General features: G+C 35.1%; 1 protein-coding gene across 1 annotated transcript in view; it reads left to right on the plus strand.

Moving 5' to 3' along the window:
- LOC127849237 (outer dynein arm-docking complex subunit 4-like) overlaps window positions 1-24028 on the plus strand; it is a 55516-nt gene that overhangs the window by 5285 nt on the left and 26203 nt on the right. The window contains exons 5-10 of the mRNA XM_052381957.1: window positions 1812-1826; window positions 10818-10983; window positions 11877-12101; window positions 14333-14386; window positions 20980-21187; window positions 22296-22382. Of these exons, the coding sequence (XP_052237917.1) occupies window positions 1812-1826; window positions 10818-10983; window positions 11877-12101; window positions 14333-14386; window positions 20980-21187; window positions 22296-22382 (755 nt within the window). The remainder of the gene's footprint in view (window positions 1-1811; window positions 1827-10817; window positions 10984-11876; window positions 12102-14332; window positions 14387-20979; window positions 21188-22295; window positions 22383-24028) is intronic.

Below are 24028 nucleotides of genomic sequence, written 5' to 3' on the forward strand. Positions count from 1 at the left end.
CGTAACTGCATGTAAAATTGTAAAAATTAACATGTATGCCTTTTGGTTTTGATAATTGCATGATTATTTTGTTTTCTAGTGGCAACAATTGTATGCTTTTATTTGTTGTTATATGCATGAACAGATTTAAGTACAGTTACAAAGAATTAATTAGTTTTTGTACTAGATGTGATTGCGATAGATCCATCGAATCTCATCAACATCAACATATACTGATATGGTCTCATAAAACTTACACATTTTAGCATGCAATAAAAAGACAAATGAAAATATAGGAAGCATTATATGCGTAAAAATTATGCCCATCATGGAGTTCACCAGTTCCAAGTTAATGTGGTCAGGCTATAGGGTTAGATTTGCTTCAAAATTGCTTATTTAAAACAAATCTTACATTGCTTGAGTATCTTTTTGTTTGTTGAAGGTTGTGCCATAATATTTTTGCCCATTTTCATAATGTATTGTCTGTAGTACTTTTTAATTACAGTGGGCAATATAAATGTTAGATCTTGAAGCTCGCTATTGGTTTTTTCCAAGGAAAAACATTATTTGTAGCAACCACCTTGTACTCTTTTGTCATGTTTTTTTTTTCATTTTCAGAATATTTATAAACAGTGGCATTTCAAACTGTTGGCATTGTGTTGTATTAATAATTTCTAACAATAGCAACGTTGTTTACAGTTATTTGCTTGCTATAAGTTGTACGAACGGCAGGTTTGTATGTCAGTGTTAGCGGCATTTATACATTTATATATTGAGGGTATATATTGATAGTATTGTTGTTAGATTTTGTTCAACATTTAATATATCCTATACATAATGTAGTATATAACTTGATGGTACATACATGCCTTTTATGTAATTTGTGCATAGCATCATGTTGTGGTTATCAAAAAATGTTTGAATTTATTTATTTATTTTGACAATTAAGCTTTCTTTTTAGTTTGTGTTTAATGGTAATAAACAAGGAAATGACAATATTTCATATACTTATAAGTTTTATTTAACCATAGGCAATTAAGAGAATTATGATATAATTATGCATGTTGGAATAAAATTTGTTCTGGGTTTCTATGTGATACAATTATTTAGATGATTATTTTTAATAAATGTAAAACAATCGAATAGGAATATTTTATTTTGTACTTTTTGTAAATTGTTTTGTTACTCAATTACTCTAATTCAAATGGTTCTAGGTGTGCTTTTTTATCATTAAAGCAGATTTTATACTTCTCACAGATAGAAATAAGGTAAATGGAAGCACATATATTAGATGAAATATGTTTTTTCTTAAACAATAACCTATGCACATTTTATGTCATTTTTGTACAACAGACTTTAAGGATGAAGTTTTATAAGAGTCATTTATTTTTGATTTTTTTATGCAACTGTGTCTTACTGACAGAAAATAAATCACTTAAGACTAACATTTGTTAATAAATTTGTAATTATCATTATTATGAAACGACGTTTAAGTTATTTTATTAGCAACAAGTATAATTTGAATATATGACCCAATCTGAAAATGTACCGGTAGTTTTTAACGGAATAAGTTAAATAACCACAAACTAAATTTCAGAATATTAAAGCCCAACTATTCTTACACCAAAAACCTTAGTTACCTTAAATAAATATTAGAAGTAACCAATGTCTTAAATTATACTCATACAAATATATACTGCAGTTTTCATGTTATTTTTTCCAGGTTATTTATACTGCACATTTGCTGATCATGTTTCTTACTAGTGCATTTCATCATTTATTTGTACATTGCTTTTATCATGTTCTCATTGGTAATCTGTGTATTGTTTTAGGAACAGAAGGCAAAGGTATAGAAACGAGCACAAATTCACACTACTAATGTTCTGGGACTCTTACAATCCTTTCATTCTTCCTTTTCTTCCTGGGGCGTGTTTACGGAATTATTTTATGGCATAGTAAAAAAAAGTCTGATAAAAAAAATGTTGAAGATTAAATGACTTACCATGAGTATCTTGTATTATGTTTTTAGCCATTTAGAAATCAAATTGAAAGTCACTTAATATTCATTATGGTCCAGATTGAACAATTTATATTTTATGATTAAGTTAAACTATATTTATATCAATGTGACTAAGTTTACATTGTTTATTTCACAGTGTTATGCTAGCAAATAAAATTAATGAACATCTGGTAACAACATCAATTTGCATTTACATTGAAAAGCGTAACACATAGCTGGTTACCAGGAACATGATCTTAAGATTCGAATGAGCAGGCATGACATTTTTTGCCATTTCATTCCAATCAAAATAATAAAAAACTTCATTACTCCAAACCTTTTTTTTCTTCAAAATGAAAATGTCATAAAAATTTTTGTGAAACATGCTCCTGGTTGTAGTATGTAAAACCCTTAGAGTATTCTGAAAAAACAATAATTTGTATTCAATTTTACAAAACCAAACTTGTGGTATCGACAATAACATTGTCTATCAAGTGATTTTAAACATTCACTTGTTATTGTTTACTTAGTATCTTAATTTATACCATTATTGTCATTCTATTGTTTCATCTTCATTCACATTATGTAGCTACCGTATATGTCCTTATTGACGCGCACTGCGCGTGTTTTTTCAAGAACCCTGCGCATTAAATTCGAACCACTATTACCTATTCCTCATATTTGAACAGTGTAACATTTTCATTACCTGCGGAGTGCCGTTCACAACATTGTTTAATCCAATCGCATGACATAGTCTGCTGCTGACCTGCTACATCGCAATGTCCAATTTTAGGCAAATAGTTCGTGGATCCCATTTTATTTTTCATTGACTTAAATATTTCGCCATTAAGATACGCTCACCATTAAATCCAGTTTGACCCGGGGTTTCGCGCCTTCACTGCGACTAGTTGATAAGTATTTATAGCGTGACAAACAATACACTCGAACACTCAATACCATACAGTTGGCGTCATCGGCGTAAAGCGCATGTGCCACTCATGACAACGTCCCTCACTGCTGCCTTGCACCCGAGTTACATGCAGTCCTCGAGGAATATACATCGACAACATATAATATGGATGTGGAAACAGACTATGATAGCGCTGGCCATTAGACAAATATCATTTGTTTGTCTCTAATGAAAGAAAAATAAAACGCCCGTCTATATCTATAACATTTTGATTACCTGCCGCTCACAACATTGTTTAATCCAATCGTATGACATAGTCTGCTGCAGACCCAATACATTGCAATGCGCCATTTTACACAAATCGTCACCTGTGCTGACGACAATAATTATTATTTGTGTTGGTTTGTAACCTACATAGTATACTCGCACGGTAGCATATTTATGCAGAGATCGGAAAATCATTGACACTTGTATTTGTTGTTTCAATGCTTAGGGCCGAGTAATTTCGGCGAATCGGAACTCAACTTGCTCAATTAACCATTAAACTCCACCTCCGTTCTCTGCAAAAGATTCGAAGGCGGAGCTATGCACGTGCTATAATTAAATTGGACGATTGCCATTGAGGAAAAAACACGCAATTGGTTCGGCATGTTGATTGCTTGACAAAGGAAGCCAATTTTATCGGCAAGAAATTTGTCGCTTTATTGCTTCTGACAGGAAGCAGCTTTCCTTTGATGACTTCAAACTATCAATTTACACAGAGTGCAAATTTTTGGACGACTTTACCTGACTCTTTGTTTACAATTCCAGTAAAAAACACTAGCTAACATTTAACTTTGGATTAAATTATCAAAATAAAGCAAATGCGAAGCTGAGAAATAAGATTAAATTAATTCGCGTCAGTTCAAATAAGACGTTTTGCGTTGTAAATCAACGAGTTTTCATGAGAACAAAAACTTAAACAAATGACGCGTGGATCGATATACCTTGATTTTTTTTATGAACGATCTCATAAGTCGAAGAGCAAACAAATAATTTGTGTAAAAGTAGTTTATCTTATATAAGATTTAAACAACGGGCATCGCATTGCAAAATGGTGCGCGTCAAATTACGGAAATGATGCACACTTTTTCGTGTTAATTAGAAAAGAGCGCACTGCGCACCTTTATCCTGATCTCAGTAAATTACGGTGTCACCGTGTTGCAAACAAAATGGCCGCAGAAACGATGTTTTCAGATGTTATGTGTCACTCTTTAATGGATTATGGGCTACATAAATCTTATCTTATGGTTCCGATAAATTCCGATAAACCCCAGATAAGACGGCCTGCGCGTCTATTAGGGCATGAGTGTCAATAAGGACATATACGGTATATCAGAACTGTCTTGTACCAGGGATGTTCGGAAAGTATGTTGCAAAACTCTGAACAAGACAACCTTCTTTTGCTATGGTGATGTTATTTACATTTACTTAACCCATTTATGCCTAGCGTCTAGAAAAAAGGCCTTTGCAAACAGCGTGGACCCAGACGCATGATGCAGCGTCTCATCAGAGTCTGCGCTGTTTGCTTAAAGAAATTTCTGTAAGAAATATTCTAAATAAAGAAATAAATATACTAGACATCCCTTATTTTGGAAATAAATTGATCCAACTTGAAAGGATGGGAGGGTCCACTAGGCATAAATGGGTTAAAGAAAATGTCTCATAAGCTTCATCTAATGTTAATCATGTTTACAAAATTATGTGAATTAACTTTCCGAACAACTCTCATATGTATGATATGGAAAAAAATATATCCTTTCTTAATACTAATACAAAATTTCCATATTGTTACTTATTTGTACACAAATGTTTGAGTGTAAATATTGTACATGACAAAGAAAACTTTAATTATTGCAAATGAAAGTATTTCTTGATTTTACCTTTCACTAGAGATTTAACCTTTGATAATACATGTTAATATATAAATAATATTCTAAAATGGCAAAATAAATAAATACACACTGTGTTTAATTGGTTAAACATGAAAGTAATGTATCTGATAGAAAATATATCATCAGATACAATATTTTAATGTCAACCAACATACAGGAGTTTAATCCTCAGAACATAAACATAAAAGGCCAGTTTCTGTGATAAAATCAGTGACGAAGAAGTAGTCGTCATGAGAACCTGGCTTAAACAAAAGTCATTTGAATACCCACTGTATCTCTAAATATCTTAACATATTTCCTTTGGTTGTAGATGATTATATGGCAAACTTTTCCCCGCCTTAAAATTGCTGACCAGTTTACTAACAAGACACTCAAGCACTTTGAAGATGGTTTTCTGACATACTTTGCTTTGATGACTTGGCCAATGAACAGCTATGATGAAACAAATAGCTCATCTTATTATACATTATATTTTCCATCAATGTCTTGAACAGTATCAGCAAAAAATCAAAGAACTATTCCCCTCGTACATAACATTTCTATGAATACCAACTTAAACATATTGACTGCATGTCATAAATTCCTGGCTAAAACAAATTCTAACATCGAGGTAATAAATATCATGCCCTAAGAGCATTTCCGTCGGATTTTTTTAAATTAAGACAAGTTTACAACCCTTTCCCACTTAGAAGCAAAGTCAAAAAAAGCTATGTGCAAACAGCAGTTTGCTGCTCATCAGTTTCTAAGGTTTGGAAATAGAGCCTTTTAAACTTAAATTTAGTAAGAGAGGCATTTAATTAAATTTAACTTTCTAAGGAACTACAAATGCTTGAAAATATGTATCTAAGTGGTAAAGGGTCAAGACAAGTTTAAAACAGTTATAAATAATTAGGAAATCAGGCAATCATCTTCTCGGTGAGATTTAGAACTCCCTGTAAATACTCACATTTCCCAACATGATTTTACCAGTTTAACCTGATGTGCATTTTTAATTAAGCAAATATTTGTTTATCATTTAATGTGATTTTTGTCTAAATTTCACTTCCTGCAAATAATTGTAAAGCACACAACTGATGGTTTTGGTTTCTTTTTCCTGATTTCCACTTTGAGGATACTTTATACTAACCCTTTGCATGCTGGGAAATTTGTCGTCTGCTAAAATGTCATCTGCAGAATTTCTAAAATTAGCATTTTCTTAGATTTTTTTCAAAGAATACTATCATAATAGCAAACAGTTTGGATCCTGATGAGACGCCACGTTGTGTGGCGTCTCATCTGGATCCAAACTGTTTGCAAAGGCCTTTAAAATTCGGTTCCCGCACGGAAAGGGTTAAAGATTTTATGTAAGATATCACATGTGTATGTTATTATATAGTGTTGTTTTTATCTTCACATATTATCATTATAAAAGTATAACCATTCAAGCTTCTCATAATTATCACTACCATTCATTAGCCCTTTGGATGCTTTGTCGTCTGCTAAAATGTCGTCTGCTGAATTTCTAAAATTAGCATTTTTTTCGATTTTTTTTCAAAGAATACTATCAGAATAGCAAACAGTTTGGATCCAGATGAGACGCCACGTTCTGTGGCGTCTCATCTGGATCCAAACTGTTTGCAAAGGCCTTCAAAATCCGGTTCCAGCGCTCAAAGGGTTAGTATTACTTGTTGTATGTCTGAAAAACAGACATTTCTAAATGGTAATTATCATCAATATACATATTTGACTTTTAACTTTTGTCTTTCAGATCAGTATATTTATGATACACATTTTGTTAGATGTTAGTTGTTTTACCGAGCAAACATAACTTGTAAAGTAGCAAAAATAGTACGAGTAAATCATCATGATAAAATATTTATTTAATTAATTTATGCTTAGTTGTGTGAAAGATATCGTTGACCAAACAAGAAAGTCAATTAGTTGCACTTTAACCCATTTATGCCTAGCGTCTAGAAAAAAGGCCTTGGCAAACAGCGTAGACCCAGATTAGACACCGCATGATGCGCTGTCTCATCAGGGTCTGCGCTGTTTGCTTAAAGGTATTTCTGTAAGAAATATTATAAATATAGAAATAAATATACTAGACATCCCTAATTTTGGAAATACATTGATCCAATTTAGAAGGATGGGAGAGTCCACTAGGCATTAATGGGTTAAACCAAAACATCTGACTATTTGAATTGTGTATTTTAGCTATTAGGTGAATGCCATATATCTTATATTGAAGTGAGTGATTTATGGTCTTTTAGGAAGGAGAGACTTTGTATCGATCAGAGACAATAATCCGTCAGAAGACCATTGTAGAATCAGAGGTGCTTATAGCACAGACCTTGGTTGCATATTAACCCTTTGCATGCTGGGAAATATGTTGTCTGCTAAAATGTTGTCTGCTGAATTTCTAAAATTAGCATTTTCTTTGATTTTTTTTTCAAAGAATGCTATCAGAATAGCAAACAGTTTGGATTCTGATGAGACGCCACGTTCTGCGGCATCTCATCTCGATCCAAACTGTTTGCAAAGACCTTTAAAATTCGGTTCCAGCTCTGAAAGGGTTAAGGGGTCAGGTGGTATTTTGACGTGTTTGTGGGATTGTACTTGGTGGCACATTCAGCACTCGTTATGGAAAGATTTTGTGAAATTTTATAAATTGTCTCCCCTTGTTTATTTTTAATCAGGTTTTCAACAGAGTTGAAAATCATGGTTTTTAGGTTGAGATATGGCCTGAAGGCTGGCAAAATCAAACAGTTAGTTTCCAGTCAATTACTTTAGTTTTTGCATCAACCATGACGGACCTCGAAGCATTTCAAGCTGTCATGGATTGGGATTGTATACAGGGCTAGTTGGGTCAAAGTCATGGTCACTGTAATTAAAAATAGAAAAATGGTTTCCTGTAAATGTTTGTGTTCAGATGGACTAATGACAATTACTTGTGTGTATTAACTTGCAGACCCAACTTAGATCACTCGGTCAAGATCATCTTTAGTTTGCATTGACATGTCTTGATGAAAATTTTATTATAGCAAGTTTGCACGAAGACTTAGCTTTGGGATTGAATTCGGGGTCGGTTGAGTTTTCATGGTATTGTTCTGAAGTTGTGTGCTTGGTAGCTTACATGCAGATATAGCTCGGGATAATATATGAGCTGTGCTCTGTGAAAAGGGGGTTTAATGCATTTGCGCAAAGTGTCGTCCCTGATTAGCCTGTGAAGTCCGCACAGGCTAATCAGGAACAACACTTTCTGCGTTAATATTATTCTTCGTTTACAGAGAGTCTCTTCTTTGCAAAAATCAAGTTAAGTCGGAAACTGTCGTCCCCCTGATTAGCCTGTGCGGACAGTACAGGCTTATCAGGGATGACACTTAACGCACATGCATTAAACCACCTTTTCACAGAGCACTGTTCGGCTCCTATTTATTTAAATGAAATATATATGTCTATTTTTTGTGCGCATAATGCATGTTAGAAACCACTTTTCAATCCACTTGTCAATTAACTAGCACCATATATTTCGTCGTACTCATTTTGTTCAGTGGAGACAATGTTTGCGATATCCATTATTGTATAAAGGTCTGTTCTTATTATATTTGCAAGGTTTTCTTTGTTTTTCTGTTCAGGTTATTTGTTTCACACTTTTCATTTCTAGTCAACATCAGTTAAAACACTTATGATCAGCATGCACAATGTAAGAATATTATAATTTGTTGGATTGCATAATTATTCAAATAAAATATTCTTTTTAAGAAGTGGAATAATGTTTCACATATTTTTTATGTTTCAACATTGTAGGGAAAGAAGTTATATAGTTAAACTTATTAGTTTTGTTCTTACATTTAGATAATCTAATAATGATGTTCTCATTAAGAGTTCTTGCAATCAATTAAAATGGAATGGGATATTTTTCTTATCACTGGTATAGTTTACACTGTGCTTACATCTATGATATGTATAATAATTGCATATTCGTAACGGAGTTACAGAATACAAAAAAAATGTTATTGTTCATTTGTTGTACACATGACAAATTTGACAAACAGAAAACAGATATGACTTTATGAAAAACAAAGTAACTTGCAGAGGCTATGGTAATCTTAAGGCTTCAAAAGGAAGTAGAGGCTGTAAGCCTAAAATGGGCTGAGAAATTGCTGGGAAAAGCAGATGAATTTACATTTTAATAAAGTTTCATCCTTTTCATTTTTCTAATATCTATATAGTTCATTATTAATGTGTCAACAATCATACATTTTATTAGTGTTTGCATCAAACAAATTGCTTTTTTATGCCCCCGGATCGAATGATCGGGGGTATATTGTTTTTGGCCTGTCTGTCTGTCATTCTGTCACTCTGTCATTCAGTCCCAAAACTTTAACTTTGGTTAAAGTTTTGCAATAACTTTTTCACTATTGAAGATAGCAACTTGATATTTGGCATGCATGTGTATCTCATGGAGCTGCACATTTTGAGTGGTGAAAGGTCAATGTCAAGGTCATCCTTTAAGGTAAAAGGTCAACTATATGGCCTCAAAGCGGTGCAATAAGGGGCATTGTGTTTCTGACAAACGCATCTCTTGTTGTGAGATGTTTTTGTCCTGTGTATTAATTGTATGGCACTTTGTCACTTGGCTTAAATAATGGAAGTGATTACCGTATAAGAATGATCATCGGCTAATGCAACTTTGTTTACATAATTACAAAAGTTGTACATATAATATAACATAGAGAATGAAGATAAGCAATGCTTCATAACAAATGTTTGTTGCATTCCAGACTAAATGATCTTATAGTTCCACATATTTTATATGCTTCTGCACAAAAACACATGAGCCGCCTTACTTTGGGAAAATGGGGCTTAATGCAGGTGCCGGAAATGTGATCCCAGATGAGCCGTCCACACAGGCTAATCTTGGACGACACTTTTCACCTTCGCTGTTGTTATCCCCCGCCAGAGGCGGAGGGATATTGTTTTGGCGTTGTCCGTCCGTCTGTCTGTCCGGCCGGCCATCCGTCCGTCCGGCCGGCACTTTTGTGTCCGGAGCCATATCTTGGAAGTTCTTGGTGGATTTCATTTAAACTTGGTATGAGTATATATATGCATAAGAGGATGATGCACGCCAAATGGCATTGTACACCATCTGTTAAAAACAGACTTATGGCCCTTTGTATCTTGAAAAAATGCTTTTTAGTTTCCGGAGCCATATCTTGGAAGTTCTTTGGCGGATTTCATTGAAACTTGGTATGAGTATATATATGCATAAGAGGATGATGCACGCCAAATGGCATTGTACACCATCTGTTAAAAACAGACTTATGGCCCTTTGTATCTTGAAAAAATGCTTTTTACTATAGGCACTTTTGTGTCCGGAGCCATATCTTGGAAGTGCTTTGGCGGATTTCATTTAAACTTGGTATGAGTATACATTGTATAAATGCATAAGAGGATGATGCATGCCAAATGGCATTGTACACCATCTGTTAAAAACAGACTTATGGCCCTTTGTATCTTGAAAAAATGCTTTTTACTATAGGCATTTTTGTGTCCGGAGCCATATCTTGGAAGTGCGTTTTTGTGAAAACGCACGACTTATTAATTCACCTAAATAAATTGTGAAGGCTTAAGAACCTTCCTTTGTCTTAGTTTTGTGTTATTGTCCTCCGTCCGTCCATCTATCATTATGTTCATCCGTCCAATTTGCACCCATCCTCAAACAAAGCATATGTTGTGGGGGATACCTTGGGCCTTTCAGGCCCTCTTGTTTTTTTAGGAGAGTCTTCTGTTTAATAGAAAATTTCATAATAATGGAAATCGTCGTCCTTGTTTAACCTTAGGGGATTGCACAAGCTTAAATCTGGGAAAACACCACGCAATGCTTTAAGCTCAGTTTTCCCACAGCGCGGCTTGTAAATTGTATATTGCTAGGCTGTAGTAAATCACATGATCTTAGACAGATCTCAATTGATTGATCTATGTTCAGTTGTCTTTTTCAACTGCTTTTCTTTAGGCCAAAAAGCAGCAGAAAGGGTCCTACCAGAAGCCCATTGCAAAGAAAGAGGAACGCAAGGATCGTGAGGCCCCTAAAGGGTCAGCTGACGCCAAGACAGTCAAACAGCTTCTTGGGGAGCTATATGGAGATAAGGAATATCTAGAAAAACTACTCAAGGACCAAAGTATGTAACTTATATATTTTTTATTAAAATTCATTGAAATTTGTTTTTGTATTGCATATTTTAATTTTAAAAACAATTTTCTGCCAAAATGGAAGTTTTCAACAATAAGAATTTAGTCAGTTGACACGTTTTTTTGTTGTTGTTAAACTCCAGCTTTTGTTAAAATGCCTTGATTTTATTTCATACGATTCATATTCATTTTTAATTTAAAAAATACATTTTCAGCAAAATGCAAGTTTTCATCAATAAGTTGAAAGTTAATTGACATTTTTGTTGATAAATTCCAGTTGCACCAGCAGGAGAGAATCCTTATTTTACCATACGGTTCTTTACCCATTTATGCCTAGTGGACTCTCCCATCCTTCTAAATTAGATCAATTTATTTCCAAAGTTAGGGATGTCTAGTAGATTTATTTCTATATTTAGAATATTGCTTACAGAAATTCCTTTAAGCAAACAGCGCAGACCCTGATGAGACATCGAATCATGTGGCGTCTAATCTGGGTGTACGCTGTTTTCCAAGGCCTTTTTTCTAGACGCTAGGCATAAATGGGTTAATGTATGACAAGGAACACATTGCCAAACAGTGAGACACAAACACTACATGTAGTGGACAAGACAAACAAATACACATTAAACACAAATATGAATAAAACTGGTATCACCTCCTTGAAACAGTTAATACAAAACATTGGAATTTAAAACCAATTTGAGAATCAAAGTATTTCTGTTTTATTAACCCTTTCCAACACAGAAGCAAAGTAAAAATGGCTTTAAGCAACTAACATTTATAACCAAACCATTAAACAGTTAATACAAAGCATTAGGGCATAAAACAAATTTATAATACAATTATTTCACTCATATTAATGCGTTTTTTTTCGTTTTTCAAGGTCTTACAGGCAACAACAAACGCAACGACATGAGTCGCGAGATAAAAGACAAGGTCTGTGATGGGCTAGAGTACCTGTATGCGCGGGCTGATTTCTGGCGCCAACAGAAGCCCATGTACGCGCGCAAACGCGACAAAGACCTTCAGATGGAGAAGAGAGCGTCAAGACGAGGAGTGAGAGGGTCCATGGAGAAAGTGCTGACAAACCTCGAGAAAATTGAAGAATGTAAGTATATGGTCCTTGTTCTGCCAAACCTGGGCTTAATTAATGTGCGTTAAGTGTACACTTTCCGCCTAAACTGTTGTTTTTTTTTTAGATGAGTCTTCTTTTAAACGATAAATTCCTTAAGAGGGGAAAGACTGTTGTCCCTGATTAGCATGTGCATACTGAACAGGCAAATCTGGGACGACACTTTACGCTCATAGGTAAACAGGGCTCGTCCTACACTTTAGGGAATTGGGGCCAGGGCCCTTAGAGGGGGAAATTTGCATCGTTTTGGGCGAAAAGGGGAATTTTAGAAGATCTTTTCAGAAGATCTTTTCAACAACCATTCAACACTTAAAATTGCTATATTTTAATGTAATATACATAAATATACATTTAATCAAAAGTTAATAGCACAATACCAGCTGGCAACATAGGTATAAAAGTAAAATAAAAAATAAAAATATTTTTTTTTGGAGGTGGGAATTTTTTGCTGAAATAGGGGAAAAAGTATACTATTTTAAGGGGGGAATGGGGAATTACGGCCCAAAAAACGGCCAAACAAGGGTCCTGATAGGTAAAGCCCCATTCCCCCAGAGTCAGGCTCATATTTGTTATTATTAAAACTTTGCATGCTGGGAAATTTGTCTTCTGCTAAAATGTCATCTGCTGAATTTCTAAAATTAGTTTTTTCTTCGATTTTTTTCAAAGAGTACTATCAGAATAGCAAACAGTTTGGATCCAGATGAGACGCCACGTTTTGTGGCGTCTCATCTGGATCCAAGCTGTTTGCAAAGGCCTTCAAATTCGGTTCCAGCAATGAAAGGGTTAATTTGCTTGCTGTTTTCTCCTCTTTTTCACGGTCTTTTAGAGTTTGGTCTTGCAGGTTTAGCCAAAGTTACCCTGACACTGATTAATTGCACTATTATATATTTAAGTACCATTTTAATAAATATGTTAGTTTTTGTATTGAGATAAATAGACAGATTTTAAATACATGTATCAAGTTAATTTTGGCAAGCTTTACTGGTAAATGAGATAATTCAAATCCCAAAAATGTAAGAAACAAATACTAAAAATGTTATTTGTTTTTTTGTATGTTTTTCAAAACTTCCCATTATCTTGTAGATTACATATTTTTTTGAAAAATTGAACTAAGCTTGTTTTGAATAGTTTGAATATATGAGTGGTGTTCTAAGAAAACTGGGCATAATAACTGCACAGGCTACTCACGGACGACACTTTCCGCTTTTATGGTATTTTTCGTTTAAAGGAAGTCTCTTGTACACAAAAAACCAGTTAAGGCGGCAAATATCATCCCTGATTAGCCTGTGCGGACTGCACAGGCTAATCTGGGACAACACTTTACGCACATGCATTAGGCCCAGTTTTCTCAGCACACGAGTCATTTAAGCCTCGCTCTTTGGAAACAGGGTTTAATGCAAGCGCGTAAAATGTTGCCCCAGAGAAGCCTGTGCAGTCTCCACAGGCTAATCAGAGACGACATTTTCTGCCATAACTGGATTTTTGTGTAGAATTTCTTGAATTTTTTCTTGTAAGAAGTCCAGTTTAGGTGGAGAGTCTTGTAAACAAGCTAATCTAGGAAGACACATGCATTAAACCCCATTTTCCCAGGGCAAGGCTCATTGGTAAAATGCATTGGTAATTAGTGTCTTGTTCTGAGAAAACTGGGCTTAATTCGTGTGCGTAAAGTGTCGTCCCAGATTAGCCTGTGCAGTCTGCACAGGCTTATCAGGGACAACACTTTCCGCTTTAATGGTATTTTTAGTTTCAAGGAAGTCCCTCCTTACCGAAAATCAAGTTTAGGCGGAAAGTGTCGTCCCTGATTAGCCTGTGCAGACTGCACAGGCTAATCTGGGACTACACTTTACGCACATGTATTATACCCAGTTTTATCAGAACAAGACACATTCAGTTATACAAAATGGTATAACATATCCTGTATATATAACTTTTGTGTATAATTATTGTTACCTTTATTGCACAAGTGACATAAATTGTCTTTGTTTTGCTTAAGATGCTATATTGTTTTATATCCAATGCACATTTTGTCTCATTTGATGAAATTTTATAATATAATTTACATCAGAAAGTATTCAATAGTAACAAGTTTATAATATTATATAAAACTTAATTATTTTACTAACTGTATATGCATATAGTATAATGTTTATGTAGATAATTACAACATTATACTGTAAACTGTGTATTATACATTCCTATTTCATTAGCGCATGTACAGTTTATGGAACAAATAATTCCAAAATTGGAAAATATTGATCAAGGTATGGACAATGGAGGAATGAATGTAAAACTATTGTAACCAAAATAGAAATGGAATGAATGCAAAAGTATTTTATCAAAAAAAAAAGGTTAATAAGATACAACAGTTTTACACTTTAGCCTCTAAATAAACAAATCTATTTTACATTCCCCATCAGGAATGTGTAACGCTTCATAATACTCATCTATGCTCTATTGAACAATTCTGTCATCCTCTCAAAATAATCAGATAAAACTGGGCTCTGGAATAACTGGGCTTAATGCGTGTGAATAAAGTGTTGTCCCATTGTAGCCTGTGCAGTCTGCACAGGCTAATCTGCCACAACTGGATTTTTAATTAGAAGAAACTTCCTTTTGAGGCAAGATTCCATAAAAGCTAAATGTTATGTCCCTGATAGGCCTGTGTGGTTTACACTGGTACAACACTTTACGCACACGCATTAAACCCAGTTTTCTCAAAGCACAACCCATTTCATTCCCTTACAGCAATAACTCAGTTACTGACAAAATAAACAAAGTATCATCTACATATACAGTGCAAAATATGAGCTGTTCTCCATTAAAATGAGGCTAAATGCATGTTCATGTGTAAAGCGTCATCCTAAATAAGCCTGTGCAGTCTGCACAGGCTAATCAGGGTTGACTTTTTCCGCCTAAACTGGTTTTTCGCTGGAAGAGACATCCTTTAAATAAAAATACCATAAAAGCACAAAATGTAGTCTTATATGCTTGTGCAGGCACAGGCTAATACAGGACGACTTTTTATGCACATTAACCCTTTGCATGCTGGGAAATTTGTCGTCTGATAAAATGTCGTCTGCTGAATTTCTAAAATTAGCATTTTCTTCGTTTTTTTTCTAAGAATATTATCAGAATAGCAAACAGTTTGGATCTTGATGAGACGCCACGTTCTGTGGTGTCTCATCTGGATCCAAACTGTTTGCAAAGGCCTTTAAAATTCGGTTCCCGCACTGAAAGGGTTAATTAGGCCCCACTTTCCCAGAAAGAGGCTCATATAGTTTTGGTTCTTACCTCTCTGAGTTATTGCGCTAAGTTGATGTATTGTATTTGTCTGGTGGTCCAGTGTTTGTTTATGCCCCATAACAATGTGAAGGACAATCTACTTACAACCAACCAGGCCAGTGTTTGAATACGCCCCAAAATGATGTGAAGGACAGTTCACTTACACCAACCAGTCCAGTGTTTGTATACGCCCCAAAATGATGTGAAGGACAGTCCACTTACACCCACGCACCCACCATAAAGAATGTCTATATCTAGCAGGCAACCACAGCATAAACATTCACTGAACCCTGATGCCCCCTGAGTGGGAAAATCATCATTTTTTTTCAATTTGCCTACATAAAATAGAGGATATTTGTTTATGTCAGTGTAAGATCGTTGGTTATTGCACGAGTGATCATAGAAAATATATTTTCACGAGTGGCGCAGTTTCATTTTTGAAAAATAATGTTATATATGACCACACTCCCACACTATACACTCCTCTCCACCCCCACCCCTCCCCCCTTTTTGATTGAAGTATTGAGATTGGTCCCTTAACCTTAAAAAAGACAAATAGATGAGCAGTCTGCACCGGCTAAGCAGTGCTCTTGTTAATTTATGTTTCTGAAAAAAATAAGGATATAAATCAGAATTCAAGGGTTGAGCGCAAAACTATGTTATTTTATGTAGAAATGTAAGGGAAATACAACAGTTTCAGGCTAAACACTGAACCCTTTTTTAGGGCTGATTCTTGAAAAAAATCCTATTTGAGCGAATAAATAAGTGCCCATATTGGTGTTGTACATATGCAAACGTATACATGTATATGGATGTTTTATATACCGTAATTACTCTATGTTTTCGGACACTTTAAGTTTTTGGACACCCCATTTTTAGCAAAAATAATTTCGTGACTCTTAATTTTGAACACACGAGTTTTCGTCCATAAGTAATGTCTCTAAGTTTTGGGACAGTATATTTAACAGATCTATTTTACCAAATTTCTGTTTTCTATATCTAATAACACTTCGATCATGGGGTTTTACAACCAGATTAACATGTAAACATAGAGTTATTACGGTACTATAACAACATAAATGTTCTGTTTACATGTAATCCTTTACATATCCCAGTGCGTCAGCCTTGCATGGTAACGCCTGCGCTCTGAATGCCCATCATTGTGATCTTTGATTGAATCAGTTTCCATGCTCATGGATACTGTCGAAGTTGTGTATTTAACCCATTTATGCCTAGTTGGCTCTCCCATCCTTCTAAATTTGATCAATTTATTTCCAAAATTAGGGATGTCTAGTATATTTATTTCTTTATTTAGAATATTTCTTACAGAAATTCCTTTAAGCAAACAGCGCAGACCCTGATGAGACGCCGCATCATGCGGCGTCTAATCTTGGTCTACGCTGTTTGCCAAGGCCTTTTTTCTAGACTTAAGGCATAAATGGGTAAAGTTGACATAAATATTCAACATGTGTAATAAGCATAGCATGACAATTAACCCTTTGCATGCTGGGTAATTTGTCTTCTGCTAAAATGTCGTCTGCTGAATTTCTAAAATAAGCATTTTCTTCATTTTTTTTCAAAGAATACTATCAGAATAGCAAACAGTTTGGATCCAGATGAGACGCCACGTTCTGTGGCGTCTCATCTGGATCCAAACTGTTTGCAAAGGCCTTTAAAATTCGGCTCCAGCGCTTTAAGGGTTAATAGACATGTACCTAATTTCAATCTTTTTGCATAAGCTTAATATGCAGTTATTGATTTTAAATGACATACACCGTTAGCTTTTAAGGGAGCTTTTCACAGATTTTGGCATGTATTGAAGTTTGTCATGTAAAAACTGAAACTAAAAAGCTCCAGTAAAAAAAGAATTAAATTAAAGACAGGAAAAAAGTAATCATGACCTGGGCTCGAACCACTGACCCTTATATAAACAATCCCCAGTAGTCACGAAATGTAATGATAACAACAGAACTCTCCAAATTATTCAATTGTTTTGCATTTGTAAAGCTTTATAATTGCATGTTTTTTAGATCCTCAAAAGATGCATATAAAGGACATTTTAGAGCAAGGTAAATATTTATTATCCCTTTCAGTGCTGGAACAGAATTTTAAAGGCCTCTGCAAACAGTTTGGATCCAGATGAGACGCCACAGAACGTGGCATCTCATCAGGATCCAAACTGTTTGCTATTCTGATAGTATTCTTTGAAAAAAATTCGAAGAAAATGCTAATTTTAGAAATTCAGCAGAAGACATTTTATCAGACGACAAATTTCCCAGCATGCAAAGGGTTAATATCATTTCCTTGCAAGTATCATAACTACAACAAACATTTGCGAACTTGTTTTTTTTCTTCATTTTTTTCAATTTACGAAAACGTGAAAAGTTCTTTTAAAGCATTCTTCTGTCATTTAGGATGCATGTTATTTTGGATGCATGTAATTTTGGATGCATGCAATTTTATGTGAAGTAAAATCATGAAATTAAGTTATTTAACTTTTTTGTAACAACGACTGCATGCAACAGAAAAATTTCTCACATGCTATATCAATACTATTTAGGAATGACTGAACAGTGTATTTTACCATACATGCCATACGTCCCGGAATGTCCGGGACAGTCCCGGAAATGAAGAACTTGTCCCGCTGTCCCGGAAATCTGTCAAATGTCCCGGAATTTACAAAATACATATATACATGTACCTTATCTTAGGCTTAACTGCACCTCAAATCTGTGTATATCTGCAGCGTCTCCATGACAATGCCTACCCGAATAGGCAGACTACGCTACGTGTCAAAATCGATCAATTAACAGGGGTCCTGTTATCAAATCGATTGTCTCACGTTCGCGGTCAAACCGAAAAGGCGGCATTGTTTAATGTGATTGTTAATTGACTTTAATCTACTACGTCATTATTTCCCACTGCGTAAGGGCAAATGATAGTTGTTCACACATCTGAAGTCCAACATCGCAGAGTAAAAAATTAAAAGCAGTTTATGTTCGCACGTTTAACCGACAAAGAAGTTGAGTAAAAAAGTAAGCATATAAAAATGTTATTGTGATTGGTTGTATGTATTGTGAATTGATTTGAGTTGACGATCTAACGGTACTGTATTGTTGTATTTTTTATTATATAAATGTTATAAATGAATAAAGGCGTATCAACAACTACGCGTTACACACCGGTCTTAATAACAATAACGCAGTGACGTCACCATCTATGTTTAGAACGCTTACACTGAAAACACGTGGCTTGTATCTAGTATGGAAGTAGTAATGTTGAATTTGACGTTAATAGATCAAGTGTATTCCGGATAGACTTTCGAACTTTTGCAATGAACGATGCGAAACAAAAAAAAAACGTACCAAAAATGCATATGTCTATAAATATCGCTACATATCATACATGTCCCGGAAAATCGGCAAAAGTCCCGGACAATTCAACTCAATGTCCCGGAATTGGTCTGAAAAATTATGGCATGTATGATTTTACACTTGCTTTGTGACAATTTAATGTACAAAATGCTATAATGTTACAACACTGTAATTATAAATCAATAGAAAATCAAAGCATATTTTGTATTATTGCTTACATTTAAGTAATTGCTTAATTTTCATGAACATGTTAATTTTGCTAATGAACAATATGTTACAATATTGTCAAGGACTGAGTATATTGTCAAGGACTGAGTGCCCTTTGAAAATATTGCAGACTTTCGGCAAAGTTTCGGTTATATTTGTGTGACAATGGATTTCATTACATATATGAGTCGCGTTCTGTGAAAACTGGGCTTAATGCATGTGCGTAAAGTGTCGTCCCAGATTAGCCTGTGCAGTCCGCACAGGCTAATCAGGCACGACACTTTTCGCCTAAATTGGATTTTTGCTAAGAAGAGACTTCATTTAAGCAAAAAATGTCATAAAAGGGGAAATTGTCGTCCCTGATTAGCCTGTGCGGACTGCACAGGCTTATCTGGGACGACGCTTTACGCACATGCATTATGGCCAGTTTTCTCAGAACACGACTCATATTATCAAAAAATGTATTGAGAATGGGTTTAATTTGAAAACCATGACTCTCCTTAGCTCAGTAAGCTATAAATATGGAATTGAATATTGGCTCATTTCACCTGAAATACACGTGTAAGATACTTTAGTTAATTGTTAATGTTTTCCATGCTAAGTCTAAGTGAGGAAACAAGGGGTGATGTATGTAAAACCTTATTTCTTTTATTTTGCGTAATACATTATAAATAAGCTGCGCAGACTGTGTAAAGGGGGTTTCATGCATGTGCATAAAGTTTTGTTCCAGGTTAGCCTGTGCAGTCTGCATAGGCCAATCAGAGACGACACGTTCTGCCTAAACTGGATTTTTTTCCATAAGAGACTTTCTATAATTAAACAAAAAATATCAATAGCATAAATTAAAGAAAAAATAGTGTTATCATGTCTATATCCTCATTAGCAAGGATAATCGTTTCTATGTTTGTATTCCGAGTGCCCATGAAAATATTTATTGTCTTTCTTTGCAGTGACATTAAGATACATTTGTGCTCCAAAAGGCAACTATACAATCTATTTCACATTTAAATCAGAATATTGAGTCATTACTGAGCGAGACAGGCTTAACAGACACCTTACCAAGTATGCTGATAGAGCCTTTTGGGCTTTGATGGGAAAATCATCATTTAAGAGCCAAAGGGGCTTATCAGCCTGCTTCCCATATACGCTGATAAGACATATTGGCATTCATTTTGGACAATAATCTGGTGAGAGCCATAAATACTTATCAGCCATCTTTGCGCATACCCTGATAAGGCATTTTGGCATTGATGGGACAGTTATCTGGTGAGAGCCAGAACGACTCAGCTATCTTCATACGCTGATAGGGCATTTTAGCTTTAATTGAACAATAATCTGGTTAATTCCAGACAGACTTATAGGCCTAATTTACACATATTCTGATAGGGCCTTTTTGGCATTTATAGGACAATAATCTGGTAAGAGCCAGAAGGGCTTATCAGCTTTCTTCACACATACGCTGTTAAAGTATTTTGCCTTTAAAGGGCCCAAATTCTATGATTCACCACTCTTCTGAGTCACGTTCTGAGAAAATTGGGCTTAGTACATGTGCGTAAAGTGTCATCCCAGATTAGCCTGTACAGTGCGCACAGGCTAATCAGGGACAACACTTTCCGCCTTAACTGGATTTTCGTGTAGAAGGGACTTCCTTTAAATGAAAAATACCATAAAACGGAAAGTGTTATCCCTGATTAGCTTGTGCGGACTGCACAGGCTTATCTGGGATGACACTTTACGCACATGCATTAAGCCCAGTTTTCTCAGAACGAGACTCTACTTAACAGCTCAGAATGAGGGCAGGTAAATGCTGGGAAATTTGTCGTCTGCTAAAATGTCGTCTGCTGAATTTCTTAAATTAGCATTTTCTTCGATTTTTTTTCAAAGAATACTATCAGAATAGCAAACCGTTTGGATCCGGATGAGACGCCACATTCTGTGGTGTCTCATCTGGATCCAAACTGTTTGCAAAGGCCTTCAAAATTCGATTCCAGCTCAGAATGAGGGCAAGTATCAGGAGAGCCTCGACCTCGCCAAGAAGACTCTGAAGCTGGTGGAGAATGCTTCTGATGAGGAAGTCCAGAATAAACCGGAGTTGATTGCCAGTCTCAACAGCAGCATCGGCAATGCCTACCTTGAGATGAACAAACTTAACCAGGCTATGGAGTTCCACCATAGGGACCTGGACATTGCTCGCGAACAGTGCGTTTTTTTTCTTGTTTTTTTTCCTGATAATATTGAGTATTAATGTTTTCGTGAAAAGTATAGACTAGTTATGTTTTTGTGATTAGAATTTAGTATAAATTTATGTTTTCATGATAAGTATAGAGTTTTAATGTTTTTGTGATTAGAATTGAGTATTAATGTTTTTGTGATCAGTTTTGAGTATTAATGGGGTTTTTTATTAGTAGATGGTATAAATGGGGTATTTTGATGGTATGAGTCATTGTCTTCTGTTTTCATGAGTGGTGTATTATTTGAATCAGGCATTTGTACTCTATTTCACTCACATATATGTTATTTAGTAAAGAATGAAACTCCTGAAAACAGATGGCCAACTATTTACATACCCTGATTTAAACTGGGATCACAGCTTCGGAAGGGTCAATACAAAGCATTTGGGGTTTAAAATAGTTTGAAGGCTAGCAAAACCTCACACTTGGACTAGAATTATTCACAAATCATTGTGCCTCGAAAACGATACCAATCAAAAGTGCAGGGTAGCGGGAATGTAAGAGTTTTCTCATATTTTGTGCACATCACTTGTAAGATATGAATGCAAAATTAGTGTCTAAAGGTTCAGATTAATTTACTGATGAATGATCAGAACAATCTGAGACCATTTGAGTCGCGTTCTGAGAAAACTGGGCTTAATGCATGTGCGTAAAGTGTTATCCCAGATTAGCCTGTGCAGTCAGCACAGGCTAATCAGGGACGAAATTTTCCGCCGTAATTGGATTTTTGCAAAGAAGAGACTTCATTTAAACAAAAAATTTCCTAAAAGCGGAAAGTGTCATCCCTGATTAGCCTGTGCAGACTGCACAGGCTAATCTGGGACGAAACTTTACGCACATGCATTATGCCCAGTTTTCTCAGATCACGACACATTTATGAGTATGTATTTAATTGAAGGGTTTAAGTTTGACCTAGATTTTTTTAAGGATCTATCAGGCTATTAAAATGCATTCCTAAAAGCTAAAAATAATATAATTGTTTCAATTGATAAATTAATTTAAATCATCTCAATATAATGAGTAAGTTTTAGTCTAAGAATCAGTTGGAAATTAACTTCATGTTTATTTATTTTCAGCAATTTGGAAGACGCCAAGTCTCGAGCGTTGGATAACCTCGGTCGTGTTTACGCAAGGAAGGGTGACTATGAACAGGCTATTGAAGTGTACGTTTTCTTATCCAGGCATTTTTATGCCCCCAGTAGGTTGGCATATTGTTTTTGAACTGTCCGTCAGTCAGTCTGTCCGTCTGTCAAAAAACTTTAACATTGCCCATAACTTTTGCAATATTGAAGATAGCAACTTGATATTTTGCATGCATGTGTATCTCGTGGAGCTGCACATTTTGAGTGGTGAAAGATCAAGGTCATCCTTCAAGGTCAAAGGTCAAATATGGCATATGTCCGTCAGAAAAACTTTAAAATTGGCCATAACTTTTTCAATATTCAAGATAGCAACTTGATATTTGGCATGCATGTGCATCTCATGAAGCTGCACATTTTGAGTGGTGGAAGTTCAAGGTCAAGGTCATCCTTCAAGATCAAAGGTAAAAAAATCACCAAAAAAAATCAAAGCGGCAATCTCATGAAGCTGCACATTTTGAGTGGTGGAAGTTCAGGGTCAAGGTCAGCCTTTAAGGTCAAAGGTAAAAAAAAAGCAGCACAATAATGGGCATTGTGTTTCTGACGAACACATCTCTTGTTTGTCATCTTTTTGAAGTGGCCTTTGACCCTCAATTTAGGAAAAATGAGTCACAAACTTGACAAATTAAAAAAAAATAGTCGCAAGCTCGTAAATGTGATATTTTGAGTCACACACTTTTTAAAATTTTGAAAAAATGCGTTGCAAACTTCTCAAACCTTTATCTTAAAAGCCCTGTTATCAGATAGAATTCAGAACATTGGTTGATTGCCCAAGGTCAGCCATCAGTCACCTTTAGAGACGAAAGTTGACATTGCAGTTATTGCTCTGTATCATATGGAGCAGTGATTGTATAGGAACATAACAAGTAGATCTATTTTCATCCCATTACCAGATGAAAATCAATAGTATAACAACGATCGTATAAACTTGAGCTTTTTTAGATCACTATTTTTAGATCAGATTTGGGTTTTTCCAAAATTTCGAGAATCTGTTTTTGTCAACTACGGAAAAAACAAAAATCGTCAAAAAAATGCGATAGTTGATAATTATTTATATAACATATGGAGGAAATAATAGGATTACTAGAATGTTATGTGAGTTTTTGATAAAGATCAAGTTTATCATGCTCAGCACGAATTTTGTTAGGGCTCAGCAAGCCTCGCGCTACCTCGGTTCTAAGCCTCGCATGATAAACTTGATCTTTATCCAAAACTCCCATAATATTCTATATATCTATATATCTGTCCAAGGATGTTTGTTCAAGGATGTTCATATAAGGATGTTTGTCCAAAGTTGTCTGTTTCTTGTCTAATATTGTTGTCCAAAGATTTGAAGAAAAATTAATAGGAATATTTAATCATGTGTTAGCATATACCACTGAGATATAAACTTATGTTTGGTCATTTTTCCTTGATTAACATGTAATTTATTGTTACTTGTAGTTTAAAGATCTAGTTTTACCACCCAGTAAAAACTAGTAAAATGAATGCTATTTTTATTTCATTAATCATATTTCAAGAGAAAATACTTTTCTGCCTTCTTTTCTCAAAAACACACTAGAAATGCAATTATCATGCACTTTTACCCGGTCAGCACATAAGGCAGTCGCTAAGACTTTGATGGGACCTATAAATAAACTTTGACTTACCCATACAAATGCACTTGACCT

The sequence above is a fragment of the Dreissena polymorpha genome, chromosome 10 (genome assembly GCF_020536995.1).
Source record: "Dreissena polymorpha isolate Duluth1 chromosome 10, UMN_Dpol_1.0, whole genome shotgun sequence".
In the NCBI taxonomy this organism is placed as follows: Eukaryota; Metazoa; Mollusca; class Bivalvia; order Myida; family Dreissenidae; genus Dreissena; species Dreissena polymorpha.